General features: G+C 61.2%; 1 protein-coding gene and 1 long non-coding RNA gene across 6 annotated transcripts in view; one reads left to right on the forward strand and one right to left on the reverse strand.

The window, feature by feature from the left end:
• Positions 1-645: 645 nt before the first annotated feature.
• On the reverse strand, positions 646-4,689 carry LOC136399568 (uncharacterized). The gene is made up of 3 exons (XR_010750172.1): positions 3,854-4,689; positions 1,624-1,718; positions 646-1,085 (listed from the first exon to the last, which is right to left on the reverse strand). It is a non-coding gene; the product is annotated as an uncharacterized lncRNA (long non-coding RNA).
• A 764-nt stretch (positions 4,690-5,453) lies between these two features.
• Positions 5,454-16,562, forward strand: part of PRDM16 (PR/SET domain 16) — a 309,142-nt gene continuing 298,033 nt past the window's right edge. For all 5 annotated transcript variants that reach the window (XM_066374857.1, XM_066374858.1, XM_066374859.1 and 2 more), the window contains exon 1: positions 5,454-5,767. In XM_066374857.1, coding sequence (XP_066230954.1) covers positions 5,731-5,767 — 37 coding nt within the window. In that variant the 5' untranslated portion in view covers positions 5,454-5,730. The remainder of the gene's footprint in view (positions 5,768-16,562) is intronic.

Genomic DNA, 16,562 nt, shown 5'->3' on the forward strand with positions numbered 1-16,562 from the left:
CGACTCTAGCTCCCCCAGTCCACGGTCCTCTCTGCAAGGAGTCCAGCCCTTCGGACCAAAGGTGAAATTTCGCTCTGAATTAAGAATGTCGGCGGTGGGGGCAGGGACCACGGCAGAGAGAAGGGGAGGAGGGGCCTTTGCAAACCGCAAACCGAAGTGTGGATTCAGGGTGCAAGCCTACTGGGGAGTCTCCTCTGGTATTAGGCAGCCCCTCCGGTGTCCTAGGCTCTCTGGCCTTTGGGGACACGAAGAAAAGGCTCCCACCCAGCGGCTCCCGGAGCTCCCCTGTCCAGAAGGTGACGCGGCTCGCGGTTTTCGTTGTTGTCGGGACCCTGCCCGCGCAGGCTGCACGGGGAGCAGGAGGAGGCGGCCATGTCCACGCGGGGCGCGTTCGGTTGTGGCCGCAGCGCGAATTCTGTCGCGTGCAGCTCTGCGGGTGCCGCAGGACCAGGGTGCTAGGGGACCCGAGCTGTCCCTGCGTGTGGCGCTGGTGGCCCGGGGGATGCGGGTGCCGCGAGAGTCTCTGCTGCAGGAGGTGCTGGCGACTCCGGGACGCGGGGTGAGCGCACATCTCAGAAGCAACACAGACCGAACGACGGAATTCGTTGGCGGATTTTTAAAGGCTCTGAGATGGAGCGGGAAAGCGTGGGAAACCAATTTCGTTTATTGCTCCCTGAGGCAGAGGCCGCCCGCCCGCAGTTGCTGGAGCCCTGGGCTCCGCCGCGCCGCGGCTCGGTCCCGGTCCACGCCTGCTCCCTGCCAGGCGCCCTGCATCTCTAGGAGAGCGGTTTTAAAATCGGGATACAGGAGCCAGCTCCCTCCCTGCCTCACGCGGGGAAGTCAGGCCCACGTGTGTCTCGATCCTTTAAATTAAAAATCAAAACAAAACCGAAAAACCAGGATTGCGCCTCTCAAATGCACGTGGCAGACCCCAGGTGAATGCAAGCAGGCCAGGAGTCTGCATTCCTGAGAGATGGTGGCCCCAGCCAGGGATCCCGATGCACGGTGGTGGTGGTGGGGACAGAGGAGTCTTGAGGCCTTCCCAGGAAGTTGCCCATCTTCCTGGAACAATGTCCCTTTTTTGCCTGAGAATGAGGAAGGTTTAGAAACAACTACGGTTTGCTAGAAATCAGCTACTTGGTTCATTTCCCTGGGAGGCCTGGTTGGGAGTGCCCCGGCAGGGATCCCAGCCCTTCTGGGAGACCTGCTCCGGAACCAGGGGCTGGATGTGGGCGCTCTGAGGCCTCTGCTCTGAGCAGTGTAGGGAATGGCCTTGCCACAGGGCTTTGGGATTCGCTGGGCCAGAGATCCAGACCAGTGTCCAGTTCCTGACAGTGATCTGGGTGACTTAGAGTTTCTCTGGGGCTAGGGTAGGAAAGGGGGCAAAAAGGGGCCTCTTGCGGCCCCAGTCTGGAGCAAAGGTGTGGTGCTGGGGGTAGCTGGGCTGTGGGCCACTGAGCCATGGGCCAGTGTGGCTGCCCCCAAGGGGAGGAAATGGCCCTGCAGGCTGTCCATGCCCCACCCATCTCCATTCTAGATCAAACATTCACGCTAACTTCATCCCAGCCTGTCAAGTCTCTGCATTCTATCCTCAAAGAGTCTCCTGCTAGGTGTCGAGACCACCTTGTTTTGTCCTTGGCGCGGTGGGAATCAAACTGGCTTGTCCCTGGCCTGTCTCCAAGCGTCCCTTTCAGTCTCCAGCCTCCAGATGCTCAAACCTGGAAGACATTTCCACCTAGTGTAGGGCAGGAGAATGTGCCCAGAGAGGATTATCCACACCTCAGCCTGACTCAGTGGCCCCTGGTGGGAAGTGGGGCAAGTAGGGGCTGCCGGTCGGTCGGGCCCACGTGTCAGCTCAAGGAGAAAGGCTTCCCTTTTCTTAGCTGTTCATCCTCTCTCTGAGCAGAAACTGGAGGGAGGGTGAGCACATCTGATCTGGAGTCCGACAGAGCCCAGATACGGAGTGCCTGACACCTGGGACTGGGCTGAGCTTAGGGAGCAGTGCACGTGGACGGAGAGCAGAGAGAACATGGCCTGGGCCAGCACTGACCCTGCGCCTGCAAGCACACACAGATCTCTCCATGCAGAGGCTGGGCCTCTGTGAGTTGACTTGTTGTGGCCAAGCAGAGGGACGCTTCAGCCCCGCAGTGCATGGACTCCGGAGGAAGTGTAGGGTGGGGAGGGGTGCCTTGGTGCGGTTTTAGTACACATGGGCTTCTCCCAGGAGTCAGGGACCCGCCTCACTCGTTGACACACGGCCCCGCTATGCTTACTACAACACTGCAGAACGCGACCAGCTTCCTGAACCTGAACCTCTCCCCAAAGATGGTATTTGGTCCTCATCCTGGGCTCCAGCGGCACTTCCCTGCTTGCTGGACCGGCCGGGAGCGGGCAGAGCTCTGGAGGACGGGCTCCAGTGCCACAGAAGTTGGTGGTAAAAGTCCTCTCGCCAGTCCCCTGGCCTCCGCAACAAAGTCGATTCCAAAACGCATAGAACGTAGGACATGTCCATGCAGCCAGGCCACAGCTCACCAGCCTCCAACAATCCGTCTGACGGAGCCCAGAGCCAAGGAGGCACTGGGGAAGTGGTGGGTGTGGGGTCTACCAGGCGGCATGGACCACAAGACTCCTCAGATCTGGGCTCACTTTGAAAACTGCCCTTAAGCCTTTTAGTATCAATGAAATGAAAACTGGCCCCCCACTTGCCCACACTTGTGCCCCAAGTCCCGCAAAGCCAGGGTGGGGAGGGGGGGAAGAATCTGTCTCTGGTTTTCCCTGTTTCACTGGTTTCTCACAGGAACTCCATGCGGTCTGACCTGCTCTCCGTTCTAAGTCTGGTTCTAAGTCTGGCCACGCGGGGGCAGGGCCTGGCCAGGCCAGTACCCAACCTCAGCCAGGGCCATAGCCTTGGGGATGACCTGCCTGGATTTTTCAAGCTAATGGGGGCTGATTGGAGGGCGACCCCGAAGGAGCTGCGGCACCTTGGAGGGTTAGCAACCCACTGGTCTCCCTGTCACCTTCATTTCTAGGTCCCCCTCCTCCAGGCAAGCCCTGAGGTGCAGTCCCGCCCACACCCCAGCAAGGTCCCGTCAGGGGGCAGGTAAGAAAAAGATAGTGCAGTCTCTGGCCCTCCCTCACCCGGCCCTGGGAAGGTACAGTCTCAAGGTCTGGGGGGTCCCGGCCCAGCCTGGCCAAGGCTCTGAGCATTTTAATTGCCTCCTGAGCTGAGGGAGGGCGCAGGGAGAAGGCCTGAGTGAGCTGGGTGCCCCCAAAAGATATCTGGGCCTTCTTAACCTTGTGGTCTGCTGGCTGCTTCCAGGGCAGGGGATCAGTGCTGGACTGGGGTCAAGGCTTGGGAAGGGACCCTCTCTGCAGGTCGGGGCACCTTTGTATTCTATCAGGCCTCATCCCTAACCTTACTGGAGGCTTTCTGCAAGGGGGTCTTGAGGTGCTCAAAATATGAGGATGACCCTATGTTCTCTTTGGCCAGCAGGCCCAGCCAGGTTGGGCCCACTGGCTGGAACCTGACATGGCTGGGTTGAGCGAACAACTCCACCCAGGGCTCTAGGGACCCAGCAGCCTTCCTTCTTGCCTCTGCCAGCAACCACCCTCCCCACCCTTGGCGGGAGTGGGCTCTGAGCTGGCCTGCAGCAATGCCTTGGTCCCTAGTGGGCACAGAGAACCTGACAGCAAGTCCCCAGAACCCTCTGAGCCCAGCAGTGCTCTGCCTAGCCCATGGGGAAAGATAGGGTTTGTGTGTGAGGGAGGGATGATGACAGACCCTCAAGAGGTTGGCAAGCACCATTGCTGAGGTGCCTTGTGCTCTCAGGACCCCGCCGCGGGGAACACTCACCTAAGGGCCAGAAAAAGCAGAGGCAGGGTCACTGAGACTCAGAGCCGGGTGGAGAGCATCCTCTTCGTCAAGGGCGGGGAGCAAGGCTGCAGGACTGGACACTCCCGTGCAGTGGGAGCTCATTCGGGGTTCGAATTCCCGTGAGGAAGCGCAGTGGGCTGAGGAAGCGCTGAGAGGGAAGGCCCAGCGCACCGCACTTGCCGGCTTTTACAAAGCCAGGCTTTGCTGGGCTTTTCCTCTGGGGTAGCATCGGCTCTGCGCCCCTAGCCACCCGAGTGCATCTGCTGGGACCCCAGGGGTCTCTGGGTTAGCTCCTTGACCCATTCACCTCTTTTATGATCAGGGCGCAGGTCCTAGTGTAGGTCCCAGGGGAGGCGTTGCTGGTCTCACGGGACAACACCGGGGAGGGGCATGGCCAGGAGGCCCCCAGGCGTCTGAGACCCCGGCATCGTGAGCACCACTCCTTCTAGGCTCAAGTGGACTCAGAGGCAGCTCCTAGTCCCGCAGCTTGGCAGAACCCTGGTTCTCCAAAAGGCACGGAGGTCCAGGCCTCCAGTTACTTCCAATTCATCCTTAAATCCCAGACAGACGACTGAAGAATTCCTACTGTTCCCACCAGACCCCGTGCCCGGAACCTGCGTGCGCCCAGCCTGTCCCTCCGCTGCCTGCCCTCCGAGTTTGAGGGCTGAGGGCGGGAGCACCCGGTCGGCTCCCCCTCGGCCTCCTCCACCTGCTCCGCTGGCCCTCCCGACCGCGTCGCACCTGGGCGGACAGAGGCGAGGGGGGAGTGTCCCCAAAGGTCCTGGTCCCTGGAGGTGGTCCAGCTTCGGCGACCGCCGCAGGGTACTCACCTAGGGGCCGCGGAGGCAGGAGTCCACAGGCTGCCCTCAGAGCGGCGAGGTGCGGGGACGCCCGGTGTGCGGACCGCTGCCCCCGCGTTGCCTCCGGGTGTCGGCGCAGTTCTCCCCGCAGCTCCGAGCGGGACCGAGGGCGGCGAGTCCGAGTTTCGCCCGCCGGTTTCGGGCAGTGGCAGAGCGCGGAGCTGGCGGCGCTGGCGTTGCAGTTTTTGAACCACGGAGCCCGAAGCGGCAGCGGTTGGGTGGGGATGAAGGGGAGGGGCGGGGGCCGGGGAGGCCCGAGGGGGGCGGCGGCCCGGAGGGGGTTTCGGAGGAGCCGGGTTCGGCGCGCGGGCCTGGGCACCCCCTCCGGGGATCTCAGGTCAGGGGCGGGGACCGACGGGACAGACAGGGCGAAAAGCGGGCTGGGGCAACAGTGAATGCAAAGCTTTTTAATTAGTACTAAAATGCAATAAAACGAAGCAAAACCAGCCAGACCCGCGTCGGAACTGCCGGCGCGCGTTTGACCCCATATCCAAGGAAGTCGCCAGGGCAAACGCAGCCGCCACTTCATCTCCGGCCGGCTGGGGCGGGAGCAGCAGCGCAACGCGACGCACGGGAAGGGTGGGGGGATAGTCACCTCGCCTCCGGGGCCACCTGGGTCCTTTTAAAGTGTCCGGGGTGCGGGCCCCAGGCGGGAGCGCCGAGCCCGGAATGTTTTCTTAAAGGGCCAGTTCCGAGCTGCGCTGAAAAAAGGGGTGGGGGAAGGGGGCGGGGGGAGAGATAAGTGAGGTGAAGCCCAGGAAGGCCAAGGAGAGCCCCCCAATCCCGCGCCGAGGCGGCGGGCGGCGGCGGCGGCGGCGCGACGATGAGGATGATGAATACATTGCAAAGTTTTTTTGGCCCCGGCGAGGGGTGTCAGATTGAGTGCTCTGTGCGCATGTGCGAAGGTGTCCAAACTGACAATGCTGGGGAGATGAAGATAGTGTGTAGCTGCTTCTGGACTCAAGGAGGAGGAGAGAGATTCCGCGAGCCGACACCATGCGATCCAAGGCAAGGGCGAGGAAGCTAGCCAAAAGTAAGTCTCCTGCGCTCGGCCGCGCCGCGCCAACGGGCCGGGGCCGCGGGGCCGGGGCGTCCGGGCCAGGGGTGCGCGTCGGGGCGCGGCCGGCGCGCCTCGGGTTCCCGGCCCCCGGATCGGCCGCGCAGCCCGAGGGCTGCTCCGCCTCCCGCGCTCCGGGGCGGCCGGGCTCGGCGCAGAGGCTCGGGGCGCCGGGCCGCGCGCTCCCCGAAGGCGCCGGCCCCCTCCTCGCTGAACCCCCTCCCCCCCCCCTTGTCAGGCGCTCGGGCCCGGGAACCCGAAGCGCGCGGTGGGGGCCGGGGAGGGGGGCGGAGGGGGAGGGCTGGGGGTGGAGGGGAGCGAAAAGCGAAAGTTAGCGAAAAGTTGACGAAAGGGGAGAGCAACTTTTTCCTCCTCGCTCGCTCTCTCCCTCTCTCTCCGAGTGGCTCTCAGTCCTGGTCAAATCATATTCCGGGCTTTTGAAATAGTGGGCGCTAGAGCACCGCCTTTGGCGTCCGCCAGCCGGGCGCAGAGGAGGGAGACCCCGAGCCGGGGAGGGGGCGGAGGAGGGGGCGCGGGCCGGCGCCCACCGGCTCTGCGGACGCAAGGCAGGGGTAGCGACGGCAGGACGGCCGCAGCCACTTGGGGAGCAAAATGGAGACGTTTTCCTGGGTTTGGAACTGTGGTCGTGAAGTTTATTCCCAACTGGTGCCCCGCACGGCGGAGGGCGCTCATCTGTGACTCCGGCAGCCCACGCGGGCCGCCCAGGCGCCGGTGCCTCCGGCAGGAGTGTCCCCACCGGGCCGCCTTCCGACCCGCCGCCACTGCCTGCACCCTCGGCCCCGCTCGGACCCTTCCTCACCCGTTCGCCTGGCGCAACCTTGAGGCCCGGCGGGACAAAGCTGCCCGGGAGAGACTGCCCGGTCCGGTCTTACTTTCTCTTTCGCTCCGTCTCCGGCTGAGCCCCAGGCTCCACGCGCCCAGCCCGCTGCCTCCAGGTCCTCGCCTCCAGGTCTCCGCCGCCGGCCGGTTGCTCCCGCCGCCTGTACCACCGCCCGTCGCTGCGCCTCGGGGCCACCAGTGCGCCCTCCAAGCCCCGGCGCCGGCGCCATGGGCCGCGAGGCCCCCGGGCCCGGGGCTGCGGCCCGAGAGGCAGGCAGGTGGGGGCGGCAGCGGCGGCGCGGCCGGGAAAGCGCGGCTCCCGCAGCCTGGCTAAGGCCCGGCTGCAGCGAAGCGGCAGGCGCCGCGCGGAGTGGAATCAGCGCCTCCTGCTCCCATCGCCCCTTCTCCGACCGCAGCCGGCCTACGGGCGGAAGGGGAGCCCGGCCGTCTCCCCTTGGCATCCCCTCCCGACCATCAGGCCGTTCAGTCCGCTCCTCCTGGCCTGACCCTGCCGGGCCGGGCCTCGCAGCACTCCGCCTGATCCCAAGCGTGAGCCCGGTGGGCGCTAAACTCGCGACAGTTTTCAGAAGAAGTTCTCTTCTCCGGGTTCGGTGTTCGGTATGGCTCGGCCTGACAGCAGCCCGCCATCGTAGGCCATGTGTGGGGCCCGCCGGGAAAAGCAGCTCCCAGCTTCTGCAGGGCGCCCTTGGACCCCGCGGGTAGTCGTTGGGGACCCTTCCTGGAGGTGCCCCTTTCCAGCCGGCCTCCTCTGCCCTGGGCTCATTGCCTTGGGCCTCCCTGGCCTTCCTGGCCTCCCATGACCTCTTGCCCCTCTTGGTGCGAAGGAGGTCCCTATTTCACGGCTGGTTTTGCTGTTCCAGTGCTACCTGCATGCCTGTGGGTGTATGGGGTGTGCATATTTGTGTGCATGTTTGGGTCTATGTGTGCACCAAGGGCCAACTCAAGAGTCTCAGCCCCGGGGCTGCCAGCCACCTGGGTCCGGCTCTTTCCCAAGAAGGGCCGAAAGTCGGAGTGAGAAAGTGGAAGGTGGTGGCGTTCCCTTGGTTTTCGCAGCAAGCGAGGGAGAGAGAGAGAGGGAGAGGGAGAGAGAGGCAGCCCCGGAAACTTCCCACGCTGACAGACAGGCGGCCAGACTGGCCACAGGTCTGGTCTGGCCCTCAGTTCTCTCTCTGTTTTACCCCAGCAGGTGGGATAGATTGCCACTCAGGCAGGAGGGCCAGGCACCGCTCAGGACCTAGAAAGGTGCCTGGCAGTGTCCTACAACCAAGCCGGGGGCCTATGAACATGACCAGGGGGCGGGCAGTGCACGGGTTTCCCTTTCCTGGGAGTCCTTGGTGAGAAAAGGCACAGACCGAGCAGGTACATCAGGCCCAGGCCCAGCTGGAACCCACACCAGGGCAAACATGGGGAAACCCTCCCCCTTGGGCCCCATTGCCGAAACAGCTTCCCCCAGCCGTCCCCAAGAAGGTGGCCAGGCACGGAAATGCAGCTGCGGCCCTGACACAGAGTGCAGGATCCACTGAGGAACTGCATTTCAGTGGACAGTATTTTAAGCAGATGTGGACGTCCCTGGGGACCTGACTCTGTGACCTGAATCTGAGGCAGAGGGCAGCTCCAATGCTTCCTCCAACGGAACCTCCCTCTCCCCAGGCTATGTCGCAGCCGGGGTCAGGGGCTGAGGGGAGAGGTCATGGTTACAAGGCCAGTGTGCAGGACTGGGCTGTGCCTGCAGCCCTGTGCTGGGCAGGGAAGGACAACCAGGTCACTGGGTGTGACCTCCTTGACACAGAGCTTGCGGGGGACTGCCCCAGAAGGGCAGCTGTGCTTGGTCCGTGTTCTCCCAGGACCTCACCTCAGGGACTCTGTGGCGGGAGAGTGGGGAGGACTGCATGCTGGCTGAGCTGGCTGCACCTTGGAGGCCCACCTTGGAGACTATGTTGAGATTTCCAAGGGCAGAGGCCACTGGGGTGGCCAGGCCTGGGCTGCAGTTCAGCTGCTGGGAGACTCACTCCCTCCTCACCCGAACTGAAGGAGGGAGCATAGTGAGGACAGGTCTGTGGGTCCAGGGTCCCCAATCAGAGGCTGGAGCAGGGCTGGTCTGTGGGGCAGTGCGACTGTCCCTGCCCCTCACTGAAAAACAAAATGCCTGACAAAGCTTTGTGGTTTTGCCTCTGTTAGGAGCCAGGTGGGCAGGTGGGGAGGGAGTCAGTGCAGCTGTGGTGCCCTCCTGACCTCCGTGTAGGGAAGGAGATGGGCCTCCATAGATTGTGTCCAGCTGGGACCCCCATCGGAGCTGCCCCTGAGGCCTGATTCATATGGAAGCGACTGATTCCATAGTTCTAGATGCCACATATCCCGGGTCCAAGAATGCTGTCTGCAGGATGACTGCGGCCTAGCCCCTGGGGTGGAGCGGAGGCTGCTCCCCCCGCTGGATGCAGCCCTCTGCAGGTCTTCTGCACATCAGAGGGCATTGTATGTGTGTGACAGGTTGGGGGAGCAGGGCTCGAGGCTGAGCTTCTGGCCCCGTTCTCTCTCCCCCTGACCCAGGCCCGGCTCCCTCCCTGCCGGGCTTGCCCTTCTCCCACACTGGGCAGGTCTGCCCCCTCCACCAGTCCTCTCTCTTGAACCAGGATGGTGGCAGCCTCTTGTTTAGATGCCTCGTAGGGCCACAGTGCCAGGAAGTGTCCGGCGGGAGTGGAGCGGCAAGCCCGCTTCGGGCGAAAAACGCTGGGGCAGCGCCGCGGAGGGGCGGGGTGCAGGGCTGGCAGCCAAGGGCAGGTGGCTGTGCACAGCACAGCAGCCCTCAGGCTCTGGTTTCACCATTGGCCAGCGGGTGTGCCACGGCCAGAGACCTGCAGGAGAGAGACAGGGGTTGCCAGGTCCTGTTAGTGGAGTGATCTGGTGGGAGTCCCCCACCCCACCCCCGCGCCACCTGAAGGGTGCCGCTGCTTTCCAGGGTCCCCGGCCACAGGAGCCCGCCGGCCACACTGCTCCTCCTGTCTGCTGCCTCGGCAGAGCAGGTGCGGGCTGGGCTTCCAGACTGCTCAGTCCTGGGCTCAGGCTCCCGTGCACCCTGCATTCCCCTCTGGGCAGAGCGTGGGGCAGAGAACCTGGTGCCCCTTTCTACTGAGAGGGCAGGTGCTGGCTGGGATTGGGGGGCTGGCGGGGGGCTCCCCCCAATGGGCTGCAGGGGGAGGCAACCCAGCTCTCTGGGCCACTTTGGGCGCGATTAGCCCCCTGTTTTATTCAATTAAGAGGCAATTAGGGATCCTTGGGGGGCTGGGGCTGGTAATTAAGGTGATGTATAATTAGAGTTTCAACAAAAATTAACCGGGATTAAAAATCATTGGAGTAATTTCGTTTAAAAATTTCAAAGAGCGCTAAATACAATTTACCAGGTTTTGAATCAAACCCCTGTCACAAGTCTGGGACGCGACAGTTCCTGTCTCCTTCCCCGGTGGGCGGGCAAGAGGACAAGGAACAGCCAGAGTGCCGTCCAGGGGAGGGAGAGAAACTTCTCGCAGCAAAGGGTGCCGCGGGGCCTCGCTGGCGGTACAGGGGTGGCGGTGGACGCAAACTCAGGCCCTGAGGGCTCCAAATGGCGCGGGCGGACCAGGGTGTAGGGCCTCGGAACCCCGGTCTGAGCCGATGTTTTCCGCAGCGGCTCCCGGGTCTCCGCACACAAAGTCACGGCCGGCTACCGCTCAGAGGGAGCGGCGTCAGGGTCTACACCGCGCAGCCGGTTCACGCAATGCCTGCGCCCGGGCGCCTCGGACCCCAGCCCAGCGAGCTGAGCGCGGCCCCCTTCTCCAGAGCCCTGGTTCAGCGCTAAGGGTTTTTGCCTCTTAGTTTTCCTGGACCGGGCGGCTCGGCTGCCTGAATCCCCGACTTTGATCCGGCCCATACTCCCCGCGTGCGCGCGCGCGCGCGTGGCAGGCCCCGGTCCCATTAGCGGTCGCCTCTCAGACTTAGGTGCAGAGAGACCGGAGCCCACCTCCGGGAAACCCGGGTCCAAGTCAGGGGAGTGGAGGAAGGGAAAGGAGACCAAAATGGAGGGTGGGGCCAGGCTTTCCAGGATAGACCCCGCCTTGCGTCTGCAGGCATAACTTCTTGGAGGTGGCTTGTGGGTTGGTGTGTATTTGCTCCACACACCTGTCTGCTTGGGGAGGCCAGAGTCGGCAGCAGCCTGAGTCACTGCCCCTGTTCCTGCCTCGAATGTTACGGTTCCCTTAGAGGCGCCCATGGTCCACATGGAAGATGTGACACCACCTCTTTCGCTGACCCTGAGAAAGATGCAGTGTGGCTAGCCCGCACCACTTTTAGGGGTGAGAAGGCTAAGGCAGGGGCACAGAGAGGTCAAGTCACCCCTGCAGGTCACATAGCAAGTTAAGGCTGAAACCGGGTGTCCTTTAAACAAAACTCTCCCAGGTTTCTTATTTAGCAACCCGGCCGCACCCCCGCCAGGGGCAAACGGCAGGTATTTCCATCGGGATTATTTCTAATGTGATGGGGTTTCAGCATTTCCCCAAGGCTAGTGCTCAGCTCCTAACAGGTCTGTCTGTTCTTAAAAAGCAGGGAAGGCCTCTGTGGGCTCTCAGGCAGTGTGTGCGGCTGGCTGCCTTGTGCATTCAGCCTCCTCCAGGCTGGCTTCTTCCTTCTCCCAGGTCTGGGCTCCCAGATCTCCCCACCCAGGCTGGCGGGAGGCCTGGCCCCTACTTCTTTCAAGGGCAAGTGAAGAGTAGTGGAAAGTGTAGACCACTTGCCTGAACCCCCTGCATAGTACTTTTTCCTGAGCAAATGTAGGAGGTGTAGGACTTGTCTGCCCGTACCCCAGACCTGGAGACACAGGAATCACTCCTCCTTCCCTTGGGCCATCAGGAAGAGGTGGACCCGACACAAGGCAGAGGGACCTGGGGCTGTAGTCCATGGTCCCACCTGCAACCACTGCTGGTCCTCAAGTCTGAGCATACCTCCTAGGCTGTGGCCAAGGCACAGTGGCTGTTCTGGGCTGGCTAGCATTCCCCAACTCTTTGGGCCCAGGGCAGTGTGTGTGTGTGTGTGTGTGTGTGTGTGTGTGTGGTGGGGGGAAGGTAGCCTCTTCCTGCTCTGACCACACTCCTCTTGGGGTTTTACCATCAAATCTTCTGTGGTCCGGAGATGCCCGGGCTGCCTGCCCGCCTGGCAGGCCTTTCCCCTAGAGACTGACTCTGAGGAGGCCCCTGGAGCTCACAGATAGGAGTGCCACGCTCTGAGATACATATTTGTTTAATAGTTCACATTCTGGGGCAAAAAAAAAAAAAAAAGAAAAAAGAAAAAAGAAAGAAAGAAAGAAAAAATAGGGGGGGGGAATCAGATTCTGGTGAAGGCTTTGCTTATTTTATATCCACTATAACTATTTATGTCCATGAAAATTGGCTTAATTATATCAATGGAATGTTTCTTTTTCAATTCTGCGTGCAATTAGTCCATCTTGCCGGCTGCAATTTATTTTAATAAAAAAATAAACCAGTGGTGTGTTCAGTCCCTCGTCCCCTGGGGACAAATGCGATTGGTGTGTTTAATTTCATTAACTACAATGCGGCCTACTGGAAAAATGTATAAAATCAGCTTTCTACAGCTTAAACACTGGCGTTTGAAACAAATCATTATTGCATTAGCTGTCACCCTGGTAATTCTAGAATCTAAGGGAAAAAAAAATATATTATGGCTGTTTTTATAACCCTTTGCAAATGCACTGTTAAAATAATTTATAATCATTTGAAAACAAGGCCGGGTCCTGGTGAATATTTTATCTCCTCTAACTAAGGGCCCCGCATTCTCGCCGTGCACAATTTCACATCCTTGACGCGTGTGCCATTTCCAACCCCAAAGCCTCATCATTCAGGGATGGGGACAATGGGGGAGGCTGTCTTGACACAACCCTGATAGCATGGAGGGGTCCGATGTCATTCTGGCCTGACCTCGCTCTGGAGCTGGACTGTTTGGTGCAGGGTCAGAGGTTTCCTAAAGGCACCTGTGGTCAGAGGGGACCCCAGAAGCTGACGTTGCAGAGCCCTGAGTGGCCCACGGGTGAGAGGGAGGGCTTTGTCAATACACAGGGTCTTACCAACCTGAGAGCAAAACCTCCTATGGGCACGGTGCCCCCCTCCCCCGAGCTGGGGAAGCGAGGAACCCCTCTGCTATGCTCACTTCCGCTGCCCTGCTCAGGGAAGCCAGAGAACCAGTGATCAACACCTGCTTCCTGAAGGTTCCAAAAAGATTCTGCCAACAGACCTGGATAGGGAATTCAGACACGCTGCTTCCCGGGACGAGTGTGAGCTGCAGTTCACATCCGACGAGTGGAGAGGGTGTACCTGAGTGTGTGCACTGGGGTCAGCTTCATCTATCGAGGTCCTGGCCCAGCCTAAGCCGACACCATGGCCAATCAGGCATCCCCTGGGCATGTGGCTAGAGACTGGTTAGCCTGGTCTGCGGGGAGAGGGTGTTAGTAGAGTGCGATTCATCTCCTGGTTCTGAGAGGTGCCATGAGGAGACTGCAGTTGTGCTGCTGAAGCCCTTGCAGGGTGGCTGCTGGCCTGTCCCCAGCGTGGAGGTGGATCGGGAACCCTTCTGCTGTGAGCGGCCTCAGCTCTGTTTTCCTGCTACCGCTGTCCCTGTGTAGGCACCTTGGGTATCTTTGAGGGGCTTTATCCCCTTCCCCTCCCCCAGGCAGTGCCAACAGGGCTTGGTCTGAGGCCCGGGACCAAGGCTTCTTTCTGTCTTGCCACATCGTCGGGAGAAAGGGGATTCCAGGTCTCCCTGGGAGTTTCCCAGGGAATTCCCAGGAATGCGCTTGGTCATTTCTGGCCAAGCAGAGCTCTCTCAGCCGGCCCTTGAGCTGCCTGACTCACCTGCGTAGATTCAGGCAGATCTGACTTTCCCCTTTCGACGATGAACTTCAGTGTGGAGCGATGGTGGGGCATTGGGAGGGAGGGGGGACACAGGCTCACTGTCTTTGGGTCTGAAACCCCCTCCTGCTCAGGAGGGCCACCGGTGGGGCTGGCAGGGAGGTCCCGGGCCAGGTCACCCCAGATTCCTGGCCCCCGTCTGCCCAGGATGGGTCCTCAGGCTTGCGGTTTGCTTTTCCATTTGGGGAACTGCTGAGTTGAGAAGTACGTGGCTTTGTCTCCTTTTCCTACTTTAGAAAGAGCAACAAAGCAAAACACTGAGTGCCGATATCAAACCCTGGCCCGCGGGGTGGCCTGGACACTGCTCCTGAGGACTTGTTGGGGCCCTGCAGTCGCAGCCCACTGTGGGACAGGCCGGCCGGGACAGGGGTGGGAGTGGGGCACTTGGTTCTCTCCAATGTCACACTGTCCACGTCATGCCGCGGGGTCCCCGCACCATGCCTCCGTCACTTGTATGAAACCAGGGAGAGGGGAGGCGTTGGGGAGAGTCGAGTGAGCTGTCACTCAGTTGGAGTGTTGCAGTATGTGGACGGGTGAGCACTGGTATCTCATGCACTTCTGCCGCCGGCCTCGAGCCAGGGCGAACGCATGGAAGGTTCTGGAAGGGGCCGGCATGCTGTTTGCTGAGTGTTCTTGCCTGGAATGTGGGGGTCCTAGGACAGATGTGTGTGTGTGGGCAGGAGTCAGAATGGTGGGTGAGTCTCCCTCCAATCAGTTTAGGTAGGGCATGGATCGGACTTGCTGCTATCTCCAGACTCAGAACCGAGGTAGGGTTTTTATGCCCTTGGCCTGTGGTGGGAACCTGCATGTGGTCCTCAGCCTCCTGACCGTTGTGGGGGTCAACCGGGGGCCCTGCAGGGGGCGCACAGGCCAGGAGGAGGGCTCTGACCACCACCCCTCTGCTTTGGCTGTACCTGCCCAGGCTTCACCATCATAAAGCCCCACCACCCACTGGTCTGCCCGGCTCGTCACAGGGCCCCTTCGATTCCGGCCACACACGGTCCTTCACCCGAGATTTTATATTCCGACGGGGAAGGCGGGTGTTTGGTTTGTTTCGGCCCCTCTGATGTGCAACCAGATGCTCGTCGTCCTCAAGGACTGGTGACCTCTTCCCGCCGCCTTCCTGGCCCATCAGCCACACTGGACCTTTTCCATCCTGACATCTGTCTTCGGGGTGTAAACAGCTGTGGGCGTCTGCCAGTCCCTTCTTATCAGAGGCCTTCCTGTTCCTGCAGGGGTTGGGGGGGGTCATCTGTGGTTGGGGTGGCTCAAGTCCATCTGTCCCTTCAGCTCAACCCCTGGAGCCCTATGCGTCATCCATGGGCCACTGGGCACGGGCCCACTGGGCGCAAGCCCCTGAGGCAGGGCTGAGGGCCCCAGGGATGAGGTGTGAGGGACGTGGGGCATCCTGAGGAAGACGTGGTCGCGGCACTGCGCTCAGACCCTTGGATCCTCACCGGTCAGTGGGTGTTTATCCTGGAGTCTGGGCCTTCTTCTGCAAACTGTTGGGAAGGAAACAATGCCAGACTCAACCCAGCAGGCCACCTCAGCCTCAGCACCTTGGGGACAGTCAGCTCTCTCCATCGCTGGCCTGGCCTCGGTGCTGGTAGAGGGGGTCTCCCAGATCCTCAACCAACTGCTTTTTTTCAGATTAGAGAGGCCGCCGGAAAGGGTGGGCGGATGTGCGGGCAGGAGGAGGGCTGGAGAAGAGGTTTGTGTTCCCGTCTTAGTGTCTGTGAGCCTCTCTATTTTAAATTCAGTGGCTCAGAGGCAACGCGTTCCCCGAGTCCCGGTCCCCCTCGTCCTCTGGCAGGCAGGGCACCGCCGACATCAGCACACGATGACAGCTCCCTGGGTCAGCGCATAAGGAATGGGCCTGCACATGCCTGGGCACTCTGTCCTGTGACGTGGTTTAATCCCGTATCTATATTCCGAAGCTGCGGCCGACACCGCGAGGCAGCGTGGATTTACATAATAGACTTTCCCCGCTCTTTCGAGCGGTCTCTCCGAGGGGAAGGGTGTGCATGGGAGATGCTCAGACACTCGTACCTGCTCAGTGGGCTGCTACCGCTGCTTTGGACTGGCCAGCAGATCGGGCCACAAAGCAGGAAATAGACAGGGAATGGGGAGGAAACCCACGGTGGCCATAGGAAAGCCACCGAGCTCCTGGGCGCAGTGCTGGGCGCCAGTCCTTTTCCTGTCACTTCGTCCCTCCCTGCTGCAGCTGGTCAGGAGCCTGTTTCTCCCCGGCGCTTAGGTACTCTCAGATGTTGCTCCCTCATGAAGGGTGCAGAGTGAGACTGTTGCCTCAGAAGTGCCATGTTCCCACGTAGACACGCTCTCTCTCTCGGTCCCGGGAGGGCGATACCATGAGCTCTTTACCGTGCCGGAAACCAGCCTCTCTGCCTGGTGCTGACCTGACCACCACTTCCAGCCCCCGAATGCAGAAGTAGCCGTTGGTCCTTCCTCTCCCCACTCGCCGCCTGGCTGGTCCAGCCCTGAGCGTGCATGCAGCGTCAGGGTTTGATGGCACAGTGATCCTGGGACTTTCTGGGTGCCAGTGTAGAGGGCCCCCTCCCTAAGCATCCCTACTGGGAGGGAGCTTATGAACCATAGAATGTCTCTGGCTCGGGAAACGCTGAACTGATTAAGGCTACAGTGAGCAGCACGGGCCACAGCATCCACTGGCCCATGCCACCGTCCCCTTCCCTGCCACCTGCTCGCCCCTCCCTGGGAATTCTGGCTTTCCTTGCAAGCATACCCCCTCCCACCCCCGCTCTCATTCCCAGAAGTGCCAGTGCATTCTTGAGCTGCCTGAAAACCGGGGGTTGCTGTGTCAGCCGGAGCCCACGCTGCTGGAGGGAAACCTGGCCCCTGACTTAGACCCTTCGTCAGGTCAGTGTGCTGGGATGGCCCTCAGGGACTGTGCAGACACATGCACGCGCTCTGCGTGTTCACACGTG

This window comes from Saccopteryx leptura, chromosome 3, assembly GCF_036850995.1.
Source record: "Saccopteryx leptura isolate mSacLep1 chromosome 3, mSacLep1_pri_phased_curated, whole genome shotgun sequence".
Taxonomy (NCBI): domain Eukaryota; kingdom Metazoa; phylum Chordata; class Mammalia; order Chiroptera; family Emballonuridae; genus Saccopteryx; species Saccopteryx leptura.